Here is a 17,813-nt window from a genome sequence, read left to right on the forward strand (position 1 = left end):
TCCAGTGACAAATCAATGCTGACATACAGCTGGAAAGTTCCCAAAATTCTACCACAATTACTGAGGCTATTTCAAATAGACTATTAATAGAAATGGTTTCTGATTGGTCTGGTGAACTCTGTTCCTCCATCCACATGCTCCACCCTGGTGACCACCCCACCCAATATGCTCAAAGCCTGAGGCACTTTCTCACAAATTTAAAAATTACAAAACAAGAAAAACAAAACAAATGGTTTCTGCCTCTACATACTGTGTATGCCACCCTCCCCGCCCTCCCCATCCCTTGATCTTCCTCTCCTGGTATTCACACCTCTGTGTAGCCTCCTTCCATGATGTATCAATAGACACAGTATGTGACTGAGAAACTGTGACCAACAGAAAGTGGAAGTGAGGTACAAAAAAAAACTGCTGAACTTTGAAAGTTAATGGGTTTCCTAGTCAGCTTCTCCACCTGGGTTAACTAACTGTCCCTATAGAAAGTAATAAGAGTATTAGCAAAATAAGTATCAAGAAGCTGTTGTTCGCCCAAGTCACCTCCAGCTAGCCATCCCCTCGCTTCCCCACCAGCACATCTAATATCTACACAAGTAATTTAAAGCAGTCACTGTGTTGAGCAGGTGCAAACATAGAAAGAAGCTTCGCTCCTGAGACTCACAAGAATCCAGCCCACAGAGGAATCAGAGAAAAGATGAAGAAAGAGGGCTAAATTTTATTATTGCCCAGAATTCATCGGTTGTTTGTGGGTGGCCATAGCCAAGAGAGTTTTGGGGAGACTGGATGCCCCTCAGCATCCCTTCATATCTCAAGTCATTGGCACTCCAGTTTCCTCAGCACTGACCCAGCTTGCAGGACGCCCTCCCTGCCTCTCGGCACTCTGAGGAGTGCTTCATAGGCTGGGTGTTCCCCAATGATCCACGGGAGGCAGTTCTCATGAGCAGAAAATGTTATGACTGTTCTTCACTCATACTCCGTAACATTTTAAAAGTACTTAGTAAGTGCTTAGTAAGTACTTAGTAAGAAACTGTATTAAGAGCTCATGCCAGTCCTCTGAAATCGGGGCTATTAATTACCTCCATTTATACAGACATGAAGAAACTGAAGTTTTGAGAGACTAACTATCTTGCCCAAAGGCACACAGCTCACAAGTGGCAGAGCTGGGACTAAACCGAGGTCTGCAAGGTCCCAACTAGTAAGTTATTTTGCTTCTAACTATGGCACATTTATGATGATGACCTCAGACCCAGTTCAATTCAGAATTCAACTTAGCTAAATGAGAGAATAACTTAGTTTCAATTCAATAAAATTGAAGGTTATATATGTACCAGAAACAAACCATGTCATCACTTATATCTGCTGTATAAAGGGTTTGTTGGGATGATATATATTTTACCAACATGGGTTCTGATGTCATCTAAATGCCTCTATGATCAGTTCCCAAGAAAGCAAAAAGGCCAAGAAAATAATATGGGTTCACGGAGTTAAGTACTACATATGGCAGAAGCTAACCAAAATTCTGCCCTCAATCTCCTAGTGAACATTCATTTCAAAAGAAAATACAAAGAATTTTTTCACATTGTTTGTCTTTTTATATGTAAATGAAAAATGTGACACTTCAAATATGATTTAATGAGGTAAGATGTTTTAAATTGACGACAAAAATGTCTTATCCTGCCTGCTCAAAGAACCATGGAGATAACATCTTTAAAACATTCCAGATTGGGGAAGAAAAAAAACAAAAAAAAAGATGGGGGAAAAGGGCAAAAGGCAAAAAGATAGAATAAGTGATTTAACTTGATAAAGACAACTACACACTCTACTCATTACCAACAATTTGGGCCCTCCCAGTTTCCTCTTTCTTGAGCTGCAGATTTGCCTATGCACCAATCAAGTCAACACCTCTGTAAGGAAAATAATCATCAGAATAATGGAGTCTTACAAAAAAGTTAGTCCTGGTTTGACTTCTCCAATTCTGGCCCTCAGAGAGGAATGCACAGGTGAGAAGGCACATGTCACTGAGCAGTACGCTCCGCCAGCAACAGCTTTCTGTCCTCAAGCCTGTCTCCTTTTCCATCCCACGTGTAGGCAGCTGTCACAAGGCCTGAAGTCACTCGGAGGCCTCCAAGTCTGGCGATGGATCTGGCAGCCCACCTTGCAAATGGAGGTGAGGGTGTTAACTGCCCAGTTTCTTGCCAGAAAGAATGTCTCTTATATTTTGGTCCAGAGGTCTACATTGTCCTTTTAAAAAATAAGTTATTTGGGCTTGTTTGGACTATTTGCACCTTTCAGACTGTACTTGGCAGAAAGATGGGGGAATTCCACCGACCTGAGCTCATTTAAAATTTTTTTTATGTTTTCTTGATATTTCTGCCATGCTTAGGATTCATCCACAGCTGCAGACAGGTGAAAATGTACAGGATTTACCCTCACCAAAGACTTGAGGGATGGAACAATAAAAAAAATCCTTTTAGAAACTGTAATTTTCAAATGCAGTGAGGAAGGCACACAACACACTCCAGGAGAAAAGGAACGCTGTCCCCTCCATAATCAAACTCTCTTCAAAACACCCTGTCTGAGCACGCCTAGAAGGAATACACTCGTGAGACAGAAAAGGATGCAAGTGAAAGAAGAGATCAGCCCCTCGTGGAGTCTGAAAGCCCCACTAAATATCTTATTTTAAGCAGAAAAGCACCAGTGTTCTTTCTTAGAGGGAGCCAAGCCCAAAAGAGATTCCAAAAGAAAATCTGCCTTGACTCCCAACATTCCAGACCTTATTAACAGCAGGCTCGTCCTCCTAAACAAAGGAAACTACTGTCAGCCCTGCACAGGTGGATGTGGCACCCCTGCCCAGAGCCCACACGTCCAACCAGAGGACAGGCTCCAAGGACCCACAACTTTTCACAATCTCAGACTTCCAAAGGAAAATGCCATTCCAACCTCAGTACAGTAATGCTTATCTGCATAATGAATAAATTTTCACGGGAATTTTTAGTAAATACTGGGGTCAGATTCTGGTTTCTGAGCAATGATAGCAAAATATAGGAAGGGCAAAAAAATGTGAGGGAGGACCTTCTGAGAAGGAATTAGAATACAAACGCCTGATAATGAGAAATACTGCTCGGGTCAGAGGCAATTTGTGGTCTCTGAAGGAGAAAAGCACAAGAATGCTTTTGTCACTGGCTTTCAGTATTACAATAAGAAATTATGACTCTATGTGATGGAATTTCATTTGAAGTATAACTGAATCTTTGGATTGTCAACAATTCCAAAGGTCAAATGCCAAAAGAATGCTGTATCCTCATGTCTTCTATATTTGGAATTCTTACCATTTTGTCCCAGTTTTTCAACACCACATGGCACTAAATTCTAGAGGTCTTCATATAAGCTACTATTTGTATGTCAGCAACACGGAAGGGATTCTCCCATTGCCAGTGGGTCCTCGCCCAAGTTTTCATTTTTCACTCTGGCTTCAAATAATCCTTTCTAAAGAAGTTCAAGCAGTTAACCTTTCTCTCCTTTCTCCAGATATATGACAAAGGGACATCCCAGGCTGAAAATTGGGGAATTTCAGTTACAAACCTGTATCCCACTGGGTGACTTCCTTAACATCATATACTTTGGTTTTTACCGAGGATAAAATGGAAGGAATATAATTTCCCTCTCACTCAAGAAGGAGCAATGAAAACTTCTGTAGTCTCTGTGATGAAAGGCAATCGCACAATTTTAACTGGGTTTTGGACACAACACAGGATGAAGGCCCAGCTCTTGCACAACAGTCTGCACACAAAGACAAAATTTTCCATTCCTGTCCCTGAACAACTACAGATTTGGTGCCCAAGGACTGATCTAAAATCAAACGCTGGGAAAGGGAGAAAAAACAGGGACAAATTCTTAAAGTAATTTCCCCTAACTAATCTGCATTATTATGTCTTGGGGACACGGTGGAGGGTGTATTTGAGCTGGTTCTTGAAGAACTGAGTTGGAGTTTGCTAGGCAGAGGGCCTGGTAGGACACGCCAAAAAGAGAGAATGAGCAGTCTTCACAGAGCGGGACAAAACTCCGGGCACCTGGGCGTGAAATCTGAAGTACTTTGGGAGGCGGACAAGTGCCACGTTTTGACTTCATTCTCTGGACCATGGGGACGACCATGGAGGTTCCTTAAGTTGGGGAATGGCATGTTCGAATCTCATGCAGACGAAGCCATAATACATAGGACAGAAGGGAGAGAAAAATGGATAATCACACACCTGAAAACATGAGGTAGTCCTCTGGAAGGTCCACTAAGGCTCATACTGAGCAAAGGGAATCTTAACTTGAGCTTATAAGAAATGTATGAGGAGACACCAAAGACAGGGTCCATGATAAAGGATGCCCCCAAGAGGATACCCAGAGTGCTCTCTCACGCAGAGCTCCAAGTGTCCCATAATGAGATGACGAGAAGATAGGCAAAATCTGGAACCTGACTTGAGGTGCCAGGTTTCGGCCCCAGGAGCAACCACTCCCAGAGAACCCGAATGTGGACTTTCAGAGGTAGTATTCCAAGAGTGTAGTGTTTAGCTTTCAAAACGTTTCAGATGAGTTGAAGCAGAAGGAAGGCACTTCTGGCTTATAAGGGAAGGAGCTGCAGGGAAAGGTCATCAGACGGGAGGGCAGAAAGACACCTGTTTTGAGAAGGGGATCACTTGGATGAGAGTTGAGCCTAAGATTACAGGAGGGAGATGATAAGAATGTTCAAAGAACAGGGGTGACCATTACACTGAGGTGTTCAGAACTGAGCTAGGCTATTTTAATAATATTTAATAATGGGAATCAAAATACCTATTTTACAGATGAAGACACAGAGATGCAGGGAATATTAAAAGCAAATAGTTAGCAAGTGACAAAGCCACATGTCTGATACCAAAACCAGTTCCAATTGTTCTCCACCCACATCACACCATTTACTCCAAGAATCCTTCATTTCTCTGGGGTACCATGGGAGTTTGTCCTGCCAAGGCTGTTTTCCTGAAGGTAACAGTCAATGAAAAAAAGGGGCTGGCTGCAGAGCACTACCCTTGAGCAGTGCAGCAATTTGTTCTAGAAGAGGAAATGGTACAATAGCTACGTGTTCAAACAGAAGGCTTATTCTGGAAAACAAAGCAATTAAGAATACAGGATTCATTCCACAAATATTTACTGAGTACCTACTATATGCCAGGCATAGTTCTAGGAGGTGGGGAGATAATGGTTAAAGTAACTTCCTACCTCATATTGGGCACAAGTGCGTGAACCACACCTTCTGTAAGCATCCTTGATATTAGACAGTAGTTCTCTTGGTTGACCATTATTCCCAGTGGAGGTTTGATAACAAACATGAAGCCAGATCAGGCGAAGAGACTCTGATTTTTAGTAGGTCTGAAAAGAGGTTTTGGGATCTGTATTTTTTTTGAAGCTCCACCAGTGTTTCTGATGCACAGTCAACTGAGAGAACCAGGGTGCAAAAAGAGTACCTAATCCATCTCCATCTTTTTAACATGTTTATTTGTCTAGATTAACATGTTTGCTTCTTTACGTGTACTTAGTTTTATCACAGGACCATGTACAAATTTAAAGTTTGCCCTTTTTGTGTTTACATTTGTCTTTCGTAAATAGTAAAATGGTAATGAACTCCAATAGATTCCCTCAAAAGCTATGGAATTCAGAGGTAAAAAGGTTGGCCTCCTGTGGAAATAGGGACATCTTAAGCAGAATGTAGAAAATACAGCAAGCCACACGTCATGGTTAAGTACATATGCTATTCTTGTGCAAACTACATATGACTGTAAACAGATCAATCATATTAGAATTAACTACAGTTGAGTATTAATCAGATGACGTTGTACACTTGAGAATTATGTAAGAGTCTTGTTTTCTGGGTATACAAGTCAGCTGCAGTAAATTCAAGCAAAAAGATACCCTGGGAGAATGTTCCCACTTACAAGAAGACAGAAAGAAGTCTTTTGGGATCTTTTTAGCCAACAACCCCATTCTGAGCGGACAAGACTGAAACGTTAGAAGCAACATAATGGACTCCATGACTAAGACGTGCTTCTGTTTACCTACTCCACATAATTCATGTGTCCCTCTTTGCTTTGACAACCAGGAGCTAAAAACAAAAACATGGCCTACAACAAGCAACTCTACAAGATTCTTTTATGTACAACCTTACTATGTCTTCATTATATTTGTCCTCATTTCCTCAGATATTCATTTCATAGAATGTTTTTAGAACAGTTTTAGGTTCATAACAAAATTGAGCAGCAGGTGCACAGAGTACATATATGCATGTGTGTATACACATACACATACACACACACACACACACCATCCCCACATACACACAGCCTGCACCACCTATCAATATCCCACACCATAGTACATTTGTTACAACTGGTGAACCAACATGGACATATCACCCTCACCCAAAGTCCACAGTTTACATTAAGGTTCACTCTTGGTGTTGTACATTCTGTGTGTTTGGACAGATTTATAATGACATGTATCCACCATTAGTGTCAGAAAATACAGAGTATTTTCTAAAAATCCTCCATCCTCCGCCTATTCATCCCTCCCTTTTTCCTAACCCTGAGCAATAATGGATCTCTTTATTGTCTCCATAGTTTTGCCTTTTCCAGAATGTAATATAGCTGGAATCATACAGTATTGTAACCTTTCCAGATTGCCTTGTTTCACGTACTAATATGCATTTAAGGGTGCTTTCATGTCTTCTCATGGCTTGAGAGCTCATTTCTTTTTAGCGCTGAGTAATGCTCCACTGTCTGGATGTACCACAATTTATTTATCCATTTACTTACTAAGGACTTCTTGGTTGCTTCTAAGTTTTAGCAATTATGAATAAAGCTGATATAAATATTTGTGTGCAGTTTTCTGTCAGGATGTAAGTTTTCAATTCATTTGGATAAATGGATACTTATTTCTTTATCCAACATGTAAACCCCTTCAGATTCTTATTGACATGAGCTAGGATTCACAAAATAATACTCCTTCTGATTCTTTATTTCATGGTTAACCCATGTGGAGAGTAGCACTTTGATTTTTAGGAAGCGAATAATGTGATGAGAAAAGGAGCATTAGACCAAGTTCAAACTAGAGTTGAGATAAAAATATTTTCCAGCTCTTTTCATTGTGAAACACACACTCCCAGAAGCTCATAGCAAAAGTGAACTCACTGTTACCAACACAATAATGTGTTTTCTACATAAGAACAAAGAGCTTAAGATGCTCAAAATAATTATACTCTCTCATATGCCAAAATGTTTGTAAATATATATATGTATATGAAAATATTTCAGCACAGATTTCAATGCAAATCCCATTTCCTCTCTTATTAGCTATGAGAATATTAAAATATAAAGCAGCTTATACAGTTAGGCATATGTGATATGAAATAACTGCATATATATAAAAAAGGTATTTCCTTTTGCCATAGTTAATCCATAACTACATTAATTTTATATGCTAACTTCAACCCTGCTTCATCTTATTTTTCTTCCCTTATTATCTCTTTTCCCCTTAGATCTTACTCAAATTTATTTTATCTGCCTCTATAAGTATCTACGTTATCTTTCTTAAATCTTTTTTTGGTGTAAGGCAGAGCAAAAATTATTAAAGAATAAATCCAGAAATCAAGGTATTTCAAACCTCATAAGCTCTCTAAAGACAGTTTATACATTCTTTTTCTCTTTTCTATGGACTAAAATTCTCCTTAGGAAAACCTATTTCTAATTTTTTGTTTGTGAATTTTCTTATATGCCCATAGTTAAAAATGATACTCCTAGTAATCTAATTTCAAACTTAGAGATTCCAGTATCATTTGACTAAAAATTATTCTATACTATATGGCAGACATAGCACTTTGCTCTAAGAGCTATTTAATGGCCTCTTGAACCTTGGGGTCTCTTTTACATACTTGTTTATGTTTTAATAATTGTAAGAATAATGCTTCATAATAATTATAAGAATAATGCATAAAACTTGGAAAATGAAGAAAATAAAGAGCAAAATTAGAAGGACCTGTAATACATTTCACTCAGAGAAATTACAGTTCACTTTTCACTGTATCTTACTAATGTTTCTCATGCTACAATTCACTCACAGAAACAACATGTGGGCAAATGAGGATGCCAACATCTGGTTTTACCTAGTTTTCCTCTGCCCTGACGGAGGCCAGTCACCCCTATACAATCAAACATACATAACCTCTATCTTCTTCATTCGCACACACATTCTCACATACACAGTCCCTGTTTCTACCTGGATACGGTCCAATAAAAACAGGGTATATTTAATGAGCCTTATAACCAGTCCCTATCCTATCTTTTACAGTTGTTCATGTCTTTGTTTATCTATATCTGTAAATTCACCTAACTTATCAAACTGTTACCTTCTTTTGCTTCACTTAAGTCAGTCTTCTCTATATGCCTATAGAAAAAGCCTGTTTTCAACTCCTGTGACATCAAAATCGATTCTCTAAATCTTACTTAAAAACTTTATTTTAAAACACATATACCTTCTTCCCCAAATTAACTGATCTACAACCACAAGATTAATCTCCCAAAAACATCTGCCCTTTTGAGTGGATGTCTGTCTCTCTAGACGTGGTGACCCTAATTCTTCCATCTCATTCCTGGTCTATGCATATACTTCCTTCAGGATGCCAAAGGCGGCATTAACAATAACTGATGCCTGTAACTAAATGGAAAATATATTCCTGTTACGCAATGATAAGTTTCAGGACAGCAAGAAAATAGTTACATCTGGTTTTTATGAGGTATAATTGTTTTGAGATTTAAACTAGCCCATACCTCTTAGAAAGATTATTTTACTTTGGATCTCTTCCACATCTATCTACTTAAGAGTGAAATAATTGGAGTAGGGTAATGCAAAAACACTTTCGGATACTTTTTATGGAGATTAAATAGAACGTTCCCTGGCACATGTGACCAAAAAAATTCCATTTCTGCCATGAAGTGTTAATAAAAGAGAGAAGATGCAATATTTCGTCCTAAGAAAAAGATCAAAAGTGTATCTAATCATTCCTTGTAGAAACAGCAACCACCATGAAATAACATTCTTATATAAAAGATATTCCTTCCCTGTCTCAAGTCACGGCTTAGGATAAACATCTGTGTGCGTTACCTTGCAATTCTGAATCATTGGCCTTTGGACTACTTCGTGCTCGCCGCTCTGTTTTCTTAATTCCCGGCCCACCTCCGCTGCCGCCTCCCCCGCCGCCGCTGCCTCCTCCGCTGTGGCCTTTCCCGTAGCCATTGTACACGGTGGTGCAGTTGCTTTTGTAGATGGAAGAGGGAGGGCTATTGAGGCGATTCTGGCGGTCAATCTGGCGGTCTTTCAGTTTTTTGTGTGGAGGCTTGCTGTACTGGTCTTCTCGGGTGATGTAGCTTGACATTCCGTAGAGTGGTATAATTTCTAAAATGGATGATTATGACAAATACAAGTTGTCTACATTTTCAATAATAAATCATTCATGGTTAAATGACCTGACTCCTAAAGAAAGACATTTAAAATATTACTAAATATAGTATAAAAATATTTATAAGAAAGTGATATACATGTTATGCACGCTTAAAATATTCCCATTTGTTTCTAATCAGTCAAGGACTAATTATTCATTAAAAATCATATTGTGTGTTCAGGAATGTTCCAGAAATTATGGAGAATACTGAAGAAAACAAGATTACTGTCCACAAAGAGTTCACATTCTGGTTGAACTTATAATAAGTTTGAGTCAGTAGTTGCAGTATCCAAAAAGTTAGAACAAACAAAATACCTCCTTAAATATATACTTAGAATCAAGATACTTAAAAGTATACTTATCCTTGTAGACAGAATAGCATTTCTATTGGAAAGTATATAGCAAACAGAATATAAGGAGTTATTTATGGCATCTACAAGAGCCAACAATTGAAGAAAACTTACTAAAATGATGAGATAACAAATTCCCATCGAAAATCATCAAAGCTCACAGAATGAGGGAAAATATTCAAATAGAAACTGTAGAGGGAAACATAAGCCATCTCTGCAACCTGGTGCCACACATTGTAAGCTGTGGTCTCAAACTTCTATGTTGGAATAATTAGAACGCAAGGCAAACTGACTAAGAGAATGTCACCTAGCTTCACTATGCATATTTTTAAGTGACTCAAAGAAAATGGGAGCCTGCAAAATAATCTTATGATCTTACAGGGGAAAATTTATTTTAAATTTAAAATTTTAAATCAATTTAAAATTATATTTATAGACATTAATACAAATTCAATACATAACAGAAAGAATGGGACCTTACATGTCTATAGGAAAAAAGGGCCCCATGTGCACAGGGTGACCATATAAATTATCATCCAAACCTGAATACTTCTGCGTATTCAGGAGGATCTCTCAATCATATCTCTGGACAAGAGAACTCAACCAAGACTGTCCTAGGCACACCGGGAATATATGATCACTGTAGGTATCTTAACAATTGATGTTCCGTTGTTCAATGGTAAAGGTCCCCTTTTCATTTTCTTTCTGTTCACATAGCTTAAGGAAGATCTTTAAAAAGCGAATCTTCATAAGATAACCAATTTGTACCAGAGAATGTGAAAAAACAAATATAATTCCATTCAAAGAGAATATACCCAAATAGATTATGTGTAAATATACAAAAAGGATGGTAAATATTTTAAATATCACAATGCATTACACTTGAGATTTAAAATATTCACCATGGGCACTAATACAATAATTTTTTAAAACATGTCAAGAAATTTTTAAGCTCCTATGGTTTGGGAAATTAAATGTTTAAATTTCTTATAGGTATGCACATTGAGAACTAAGGTAAGAATATAAGGAATTTTGTTTTACTGCTTTCTTAATTTGAAATCAATGAAGGCACTGTTATTTGTACATTATTACTCTGTTAATTTAATGAAATTAAACCAAAATACCCGATGAAATAAAGACACAGATTTTTTTGTTTGTTTGTTTAATTCTAATGATTTAAATCATGCTGCTGTCTAAAATTGCAAAGTATACCATTTACAAAATAGTAACTGTGGCATCCGGCTAGCAAACTGCTTTATCCTACTAACAGTCACTCTTTATCAAGAAATGAGCTGGTAGCCAAGACTTTTCAGTGTCATTAAGTTCAGACCCAAAGAGAAAACTCTAACAAATGCTCAAATAGCACTGAATACTTTTTTAAAAATTACATTTAACTGAATTTTTTTCATTTTTTATCCAAATGTTTTCATGGACTACGCCTACTTACCTGATGTTTTTGGGTGTTACGTCACTAGACAACAAGATTATATTAATAGGAAGTTACTGATGCCTTCATGAAATCAAAGTATCAATTTTATCTTTTCCTATCATCTCTCCATACCCCATTATGATAGCAACTGATTCTTTTGAATTATACTAAATTTCTTTTGAACTACTACAAATAACAATCAAATTCTATTCCTAAGTTACATACAACAGGCTATTTCACTTAAAATATCCATCTCAAATATTTTTCTTGTTAATGACAGAAAATTATAATGTGTGATGAACATACAGGGAAAAATATGTATGTGAAATTGTTAAGAGAAAGTGAGGTGATAATTTGCTCCAAAACTCTATGGTGTAACAGGCACTTCTCATATAATTTATCTGAACCAACGTAATAAATGTTTGAAGTAAGAAAATGCTTCAGTTCATACTCAGACTCAGAAGAAAATCATTTTGCAAAGTCCTGAAGGTTAAAGTGTAATTTTTACCCTCACTTATCTGGTTTCTTAGTATCCATTTTGATAGAAAAGGGCTCCAGACTAAACCAAAACCAAGGTAAAAACTAAAAAAATATGATGTCGTTATCTCTGTGACTATTTTTCATTTCAAGGTAAGTATTTGCCTAACAACCAGTGAAATTGTGGCTATTCTTAAACTAAAACTAGGGTCAGGAGGACCGCGTCAACAGCGAGGGGGATCTCAGTTCCACCAAGACTGCATCATGGAAGCCCAGAGGTTACTGAGAACGAACAGCCTTCTGTCACTGGAAATGAGGCACAAAAACCCTTTTGAATTTCTCTTCTACAGCTAGAGTATAGGATGTCTAAGAAATAATGTGTTGTAGTTCTGCTTCAGGCCACTCTCACATAAAAATATGTTAACAGGACACGGGGACGTATGATAGATCACTGCTGCTTTTTACAAGTAAGTGGCTATCCCACTCCCTGCTCTTTGTGGGGTGGGATAGGTGGCAGAATTTGGGAAAATATAAAGAAAAAAAGACCTGCAACCCGCAAAGGATTAATAATTTTTGCAAGACACAAATCAGGACAAAAGAAGGTAGGCATTTCCCATGAGCTTTATAGATCAGATAGACCCTTTTCTACCATGCTTATTACAGCAGAAACAAAGGGCTGACTCTCTCAAGCTACTTAAGTGCTATAACCAGTTTCAACAGCTGCCAGTGCCAGCAATGACTTACTCACCTTGCTCACTGTATAATGTAGGGGGAAGATGATGCTGAGGGAAAAACTGAGGCGGCATATCTCCAGGTCCAGTAACAGGTGGGTAGTAAGCCGTGTGTGAGTTATGAATAAAATGCGGGTGGTGGTGAGTCAAGTAGGGGGGTAGGTGATGGGTTGGAGACATGGCTGAGGGGTAGCTTGGGGGGTAACACTCAGGAGACTGGGGTGTGACCACAACACGGCGGACTCCAGTATTATCTTCAATCACCTAAAGAAAATAGCAAAAAGAAAGAGTGTAGTGGGTATTAGCAGCCAATGTCTAAGAATTATATGCAGTATTTAATTAATTCCCCCTTATTTTTAAATTTCTCTCCTCTACTGGAAAAAAATTAGTGCATGTTGAATTCTGGTTCTCTAATTCAACCAGTTAAATGAATTTTAGAAGTAATAAGACTGAACCATTAAAATTTATGAAATTTTCACCAACCACCTAATTCTGATAACACAAAACATTTTGAAGGGATCAAGAGCTTGATAATAAATTTTGTTTCTCATAAAATTTTCACAGATGAAGTCTTCTTCCAAGATTTCAAAAACAGTTGGAAGAAGATTTCATCCAAGACAAGTGAATTGAATGTGTGCTTAGGGTGATTTTAGGAATGACTTTGAATATAACTATCAGTTCAGTGATTTTTCCAGAAAGAAGAGACTTTCTGGGGCACCTAAGTGCTGAGCTCCCACTTCTGCCTGATAACACTTGACTCCACTCCTACATTAGCATGCAAAGTTCCATCATCATGAAAACATTAAATTCAGAAGCCATAAAAGTACCAAAAAGTCATTTAATCTGGGACCGAGGATGTAAATGAAATGAGGGGATTCCAAACAATGAAAAACTTGAGCAATCCCAAATCAAGATGGACACCTCTGCGCCCATCCTGATGATGCAATGCGTGTTGTGAAGGAGACGTTATGCTACAGAACCTGCTATAGCAGAGTAAACGCCAACAAACATTTGATCTATAATTTCTTCAAATGTCTTTTAATTCACCCAAGGAAGATAATTAACTAAAGTAGTACAGTATCAGTATTTATTTGCCTCTGTGGCCAACTTCATGCTACCTGCTTCAAGACCTAACAGCTGTGTTGAGACACAAGGTAAGAAATAACAAGAGAACAGATACCATAATCAAAAGGGAAGGCTGTGGGGTACAGAGAAGAGCATGGAATGGCAGAATCAGGAGGGCTTCAGGGACCTCAAAGAATTGGTAGCTGAGACAATGGCCTCTGGATCAGGGCCCTGCAAGGAAGGGGACAACGAGGGCATAAGAGTAAACTTGGAAGCTAGGACCAGGTTGCCAAAGAGACCAGCTGGTCTAATCAAGTATTTAAGGCAATCAGGCACACACAAGGTAGAAAGTTTTGTGTTTAAGGAAAAAAAAAAAAGCACTGAAAATTAAACTTATATGTGGCAGTGCATTTCTCATTACACCTCAGGAGGCTGATTACAGGCCACAATCAAATGACTTAATGCTATCTAAAACATTCTTAATGGTATCTAAAAAAAAAAAAAAAAATGTACAATAAGCTTTGTTTTTAAAAATCTTGCTGGATACAAGTTGGCATGTTTAGTCCGTACTTTAGTGTACAAGGTAAATTTAGTTTGAATTAATAGCCACTAATAGTTACAATAAGAAAATAAAAACTTTGTTTATTAATGAATCAATTAACATATCAGGATCAGAATTAACTATTATGTTAATAATTCCTTAATAAAGCAATATTAACTCTGGAGAATTAAGATTCTGAGTCATACTCCCTAGTAAAGCTCAAAACGTAGCTTTTTATGTATTCTTTAATAAATGTAACCTCTTGACCTAAGCAAGCTAATCACATTGACCTCATTTATAGATGCATGGCTGTCAATTTACAGGTATATGTGAAATGGTGCTAAACCATGCTATTGGCAATTCTAATGATTGTGCTAATAATTATCGCCAAAATATCTACATTGTCTAAAACACAGAGCATAAACATATTCGGTAGCACACTATGTATAATTTTAGGATAAATATGGATCTTTCTTTCCATCTAATACAAACATGCATCATTCTACAGTATCTTCTATTCCTCCCACCCCCTACTTTGCCACTGGCTATTAAGAAAAAACTAAGAAAAATTCCCGATATTCCTCTTTCATAGAACCTTCATTCAGTCCTGTGCTAGGCACTGGAAGGTCCACAGAAGCAAAATACTTGTTTTCTAGAAACTTACAACCTTCATTATTTCAGGTCAACCAGCTACGTGAACTTGACAATGTTGTAAAATAAGAACAGGACTCTCACTAAACATGAAGAAGAACTCTTTGGGCTTGTAAACAACAGCAGTCATAATGAAGTTATTTTCATCATTGTATCATATAATTTCTGGCTTATTGAAACAAAGCACCTTTTTAAAAAGTTGGGCAAAAAGCCCTAACAAAGATAAGAATGCTAGTCCAGGAAAAGAAACAAAAAAGATAAAGAGCTGAATGAAACATTATCTTTTTCCTACTCTATTTTGTAAAATTAAGTATTTCCACTACTTAAAAAATTAATAAATCTAAAGTATAAATTATTCTTCACATCACAAAAAACAAGGTTTCCAGTTAGAAAACCAAGTTGCTTTTTGAAACTACCTGCATATATAAATTGTTTGACAGCCCCATTTTTAATTATCTCGAATTATTCTGTAGTATTTGTAAGAGACACCTATAACGGGACACGTTGAGAAACCTGCACCCTTACCAACCAAGGCCCACTTTGTCAATAATAACATTTAAGAAGTGAAATATTAGTTCTGAAATAATCAAAACCAAAAATATGTGCTAAGTATTTTGTTTATTATTCTTCCATAACACAAATTACAACATATTTAATTATAAATCAAGTTTTGATCTATGTCTAAGGAAATTATGCCTATGTTCCCCAAAGAATAAGTCTGAGGAGCAAGAACAGTGCACAAAATAATGAGCAACTCAGGAAATGGTGGCAATAACATACTTTGTTTAAAAAATACATAGTTCAGAAAGAAATATATTACTGTAGCAAAAGAATTTAAAAATCAGAAAGAGTTCAGTCCAAAAACTCTCAGACAATAAAATATACCTTCAGTGTGTTCACAAATAACCATGGAAAAGACAGGTTCATTTCCTTTTGCAGTGAATGAAATTGCGACAATGTCCAGAGGCAGACAAATTGCTAGTACTCAACTCAACAATTATTTCCTGACACATACTATGAGCTAAGCACTGGATATTCAAAGGTGGGGAAAAGAAAAAATAGGGGGGGGGAAGAAAAAAACAGGTGCTAAGCAGTAAGATTTACCTAAGAATAATATAAAGAGAAAAATTAGACTAACTCCTAGTAAGTGCTTCTCAAGAAATCAGAATCAAGTATTATGTTGTCTAGAATTTTTTCCTAGCTCTGTGACACAACAGAATCGTCATTCAGATATCTTCTGCAGAGCACCACTGGAGAAGACAATTGTGCTAGGTTATCAGATTGCCACCTGTTATGGGCTGAATTATGTCCCCCAGCCCCACTACCAATTTATAAATTGAAGTCCTAACCCACGGTATTTGGAGATAGGGCCTTTCAAGTTGTGTAATTATGGTAAAAAATGAGGTCATGTAGGCGGGCCCTAATCCAATATGACAGGCGTCCTTCTAAAAGGAGGAAAGCAGGACACAGACACATGGAAAGAAGACTATGTGAAGACCCAAAGGAAGAATACCATCGACAAGCCAATGAGAGAGGCCTTAGAAGAAACCAAACCTACAGCCTCCAGAATGGTGAGTCATTTCTGTTGCTTAAGCCACTCACTCGGTGGGCACTTTGTTATGGTAGCCCTAGCAATCTAATACACCACCTAGCAGAGACTCCCAAGATTCCTCTATCTAAAGTTCTACCAGCCTTGTCTGCTTAAACAAACAAACAAAAACCCTCTATAAAAAGAAAAGATTTATCCCCTATGAACAAATACTCAGTCACCTTCCTCAGGCCAAGGAAGAAAGACAGCCTGATGGCAGCTGGTTTGATTCCTTATCATGTCTTTTTATTCTGCTCAGAAGTATTTACTGAGAAACTTCTCTGTGCCTAGTATTCTTGCTATCCTGTGGCCTAGATACAGGGATGAGAGGCTTGAGAATACAGCACCAAAGGTTAAACAGGGAGAGTGTTTGTCTTATTTGCATGAGTGTTTTTAGAAGTATTAGCAAGAGAACTATTAAAACAAAATGAAATAACTTGGAGGCAACAGAAAGAAGTAGCAGCACGGGAAGACAGATGAGAAACTCAGAGCCAGTCCCTGGGACCTGCCAGCTGCTGGACATGGGTTATCTCACTTACTGTCCTTAACTACTGAAGAATTAGGTATTAGTATCCCTGTTAGACATGAAGGAAACCAAGGTACAGCATGATAAAAATGTACAACTAACTCAGTTGCAGGACCAGATTTTCATTCTAGTCTGTACTGCAAAGTTTTCATTACATGGAGAATTATACATAAGTTAGATATGCTGAGAAATAAGTATGTAACGTGAACTGTGAGAAACAGGATAGCTGGGTTGTCAAAGAGATGTGAAAGGATTCAAGAGATAACCAGTATCTACTGAATACCTGCCGCTCTGCTTTATACCCTGTACTGAAATAAGGCAACACATGTTAAGGTACTGGGACAGTAACTGACACATAATAGAAAAACCTTACCTAGCAATTACTACTATTAGTATCAGCACCTCATTAAATCCTCCCAGCAGTCCTGTGAGGAATATCCAGTTGTCCCCACTTTGCAGATAAGAGGAATGAAGTTCAGGGAAGTCAAGCTAATTCGCCTAAGGTCAGACAGCTATCGGGATGAAGGGGGCAATTCGGAGTCCAAGAATTAAATAAAATGCATCTCTTAAAGACAATTATAGTTTGAATGTCCTTTATTGTGGATGACAGAGAAGGAAGCTAGTTCCCCTTGCTGAACTGAAATGCCTCACAGAAATTTTAATAAACTCCTCAGTTCCTAAAACTCTGTCCCTGTACTTCTGGGCTCTAAATGACAAAAATCAAAAGAAGGGCTTTAAAAGGCAGGAGGCAAAATAAAAAATTTTAAAAGCTGCCCTAGACAGCCAGGAATGAGCCAGGAAGTGGGCAGAGCAGACTGCACGTGGACGTACATGAACCCGCCTGCACGCAGGCAGTGTGCAGGGCCTGGCAGCCGGTTTGCTGCGGTGGCAAGGAACACTGAGCGAGCTGCCTGCACACTGAAAGCTGGGACCAAATGTGTGTG

At 37.9% G+C, this 17,813-nt stretch overlaps 1 protein-coding gene across 2 annotated transcripts in view; it reads right to left on the reverse strand.

Moving 5' to 3' along the window:
- Positions 1-17,813, reverse strand: part of FNDC3B (fibronectin type III domain containing 3B) — a 320,537-nt gene that overhangs the window by 121,162 nt on the left and 181,562 nt on the right. For both annotated transcript variants that reach the window (XM_033130828.1, XM_033130837.1), the window contains exons 5-6: positions 12,516-12,762; positions 9,175-9,465 (exon numbers count right to left, since the gene is read on the reverse strand). In XM_033130828.1, the coding sequence (XP_032986719.1) occupies positions 9,175-9,465; positions 12,516-12,762 (538 nt within the window). The remainder of the gene's footprint in view (positions 1-9,174; positions 9,466-12,515; positions 12,763-17,813) is intronic.

The sequence above is a fragment of the Rhinolophus ferrumequinum genome, chromosome 2 (genome assembly GCF_004115265.2).
Source record: "Rhinolophus ferrumequinum isolate MPI-CBG mRhiFer1 chromosome 2, mRhiFer1_v1.p, whole genome shotgun sequence".
Taxonomy (NCBI): Eukaryota; Metazoa; Chordata; class Mammalia; order Chiroptera; family Rhinolophidae; genus Rhinolophus; species Rhinolophus ferrumequinum.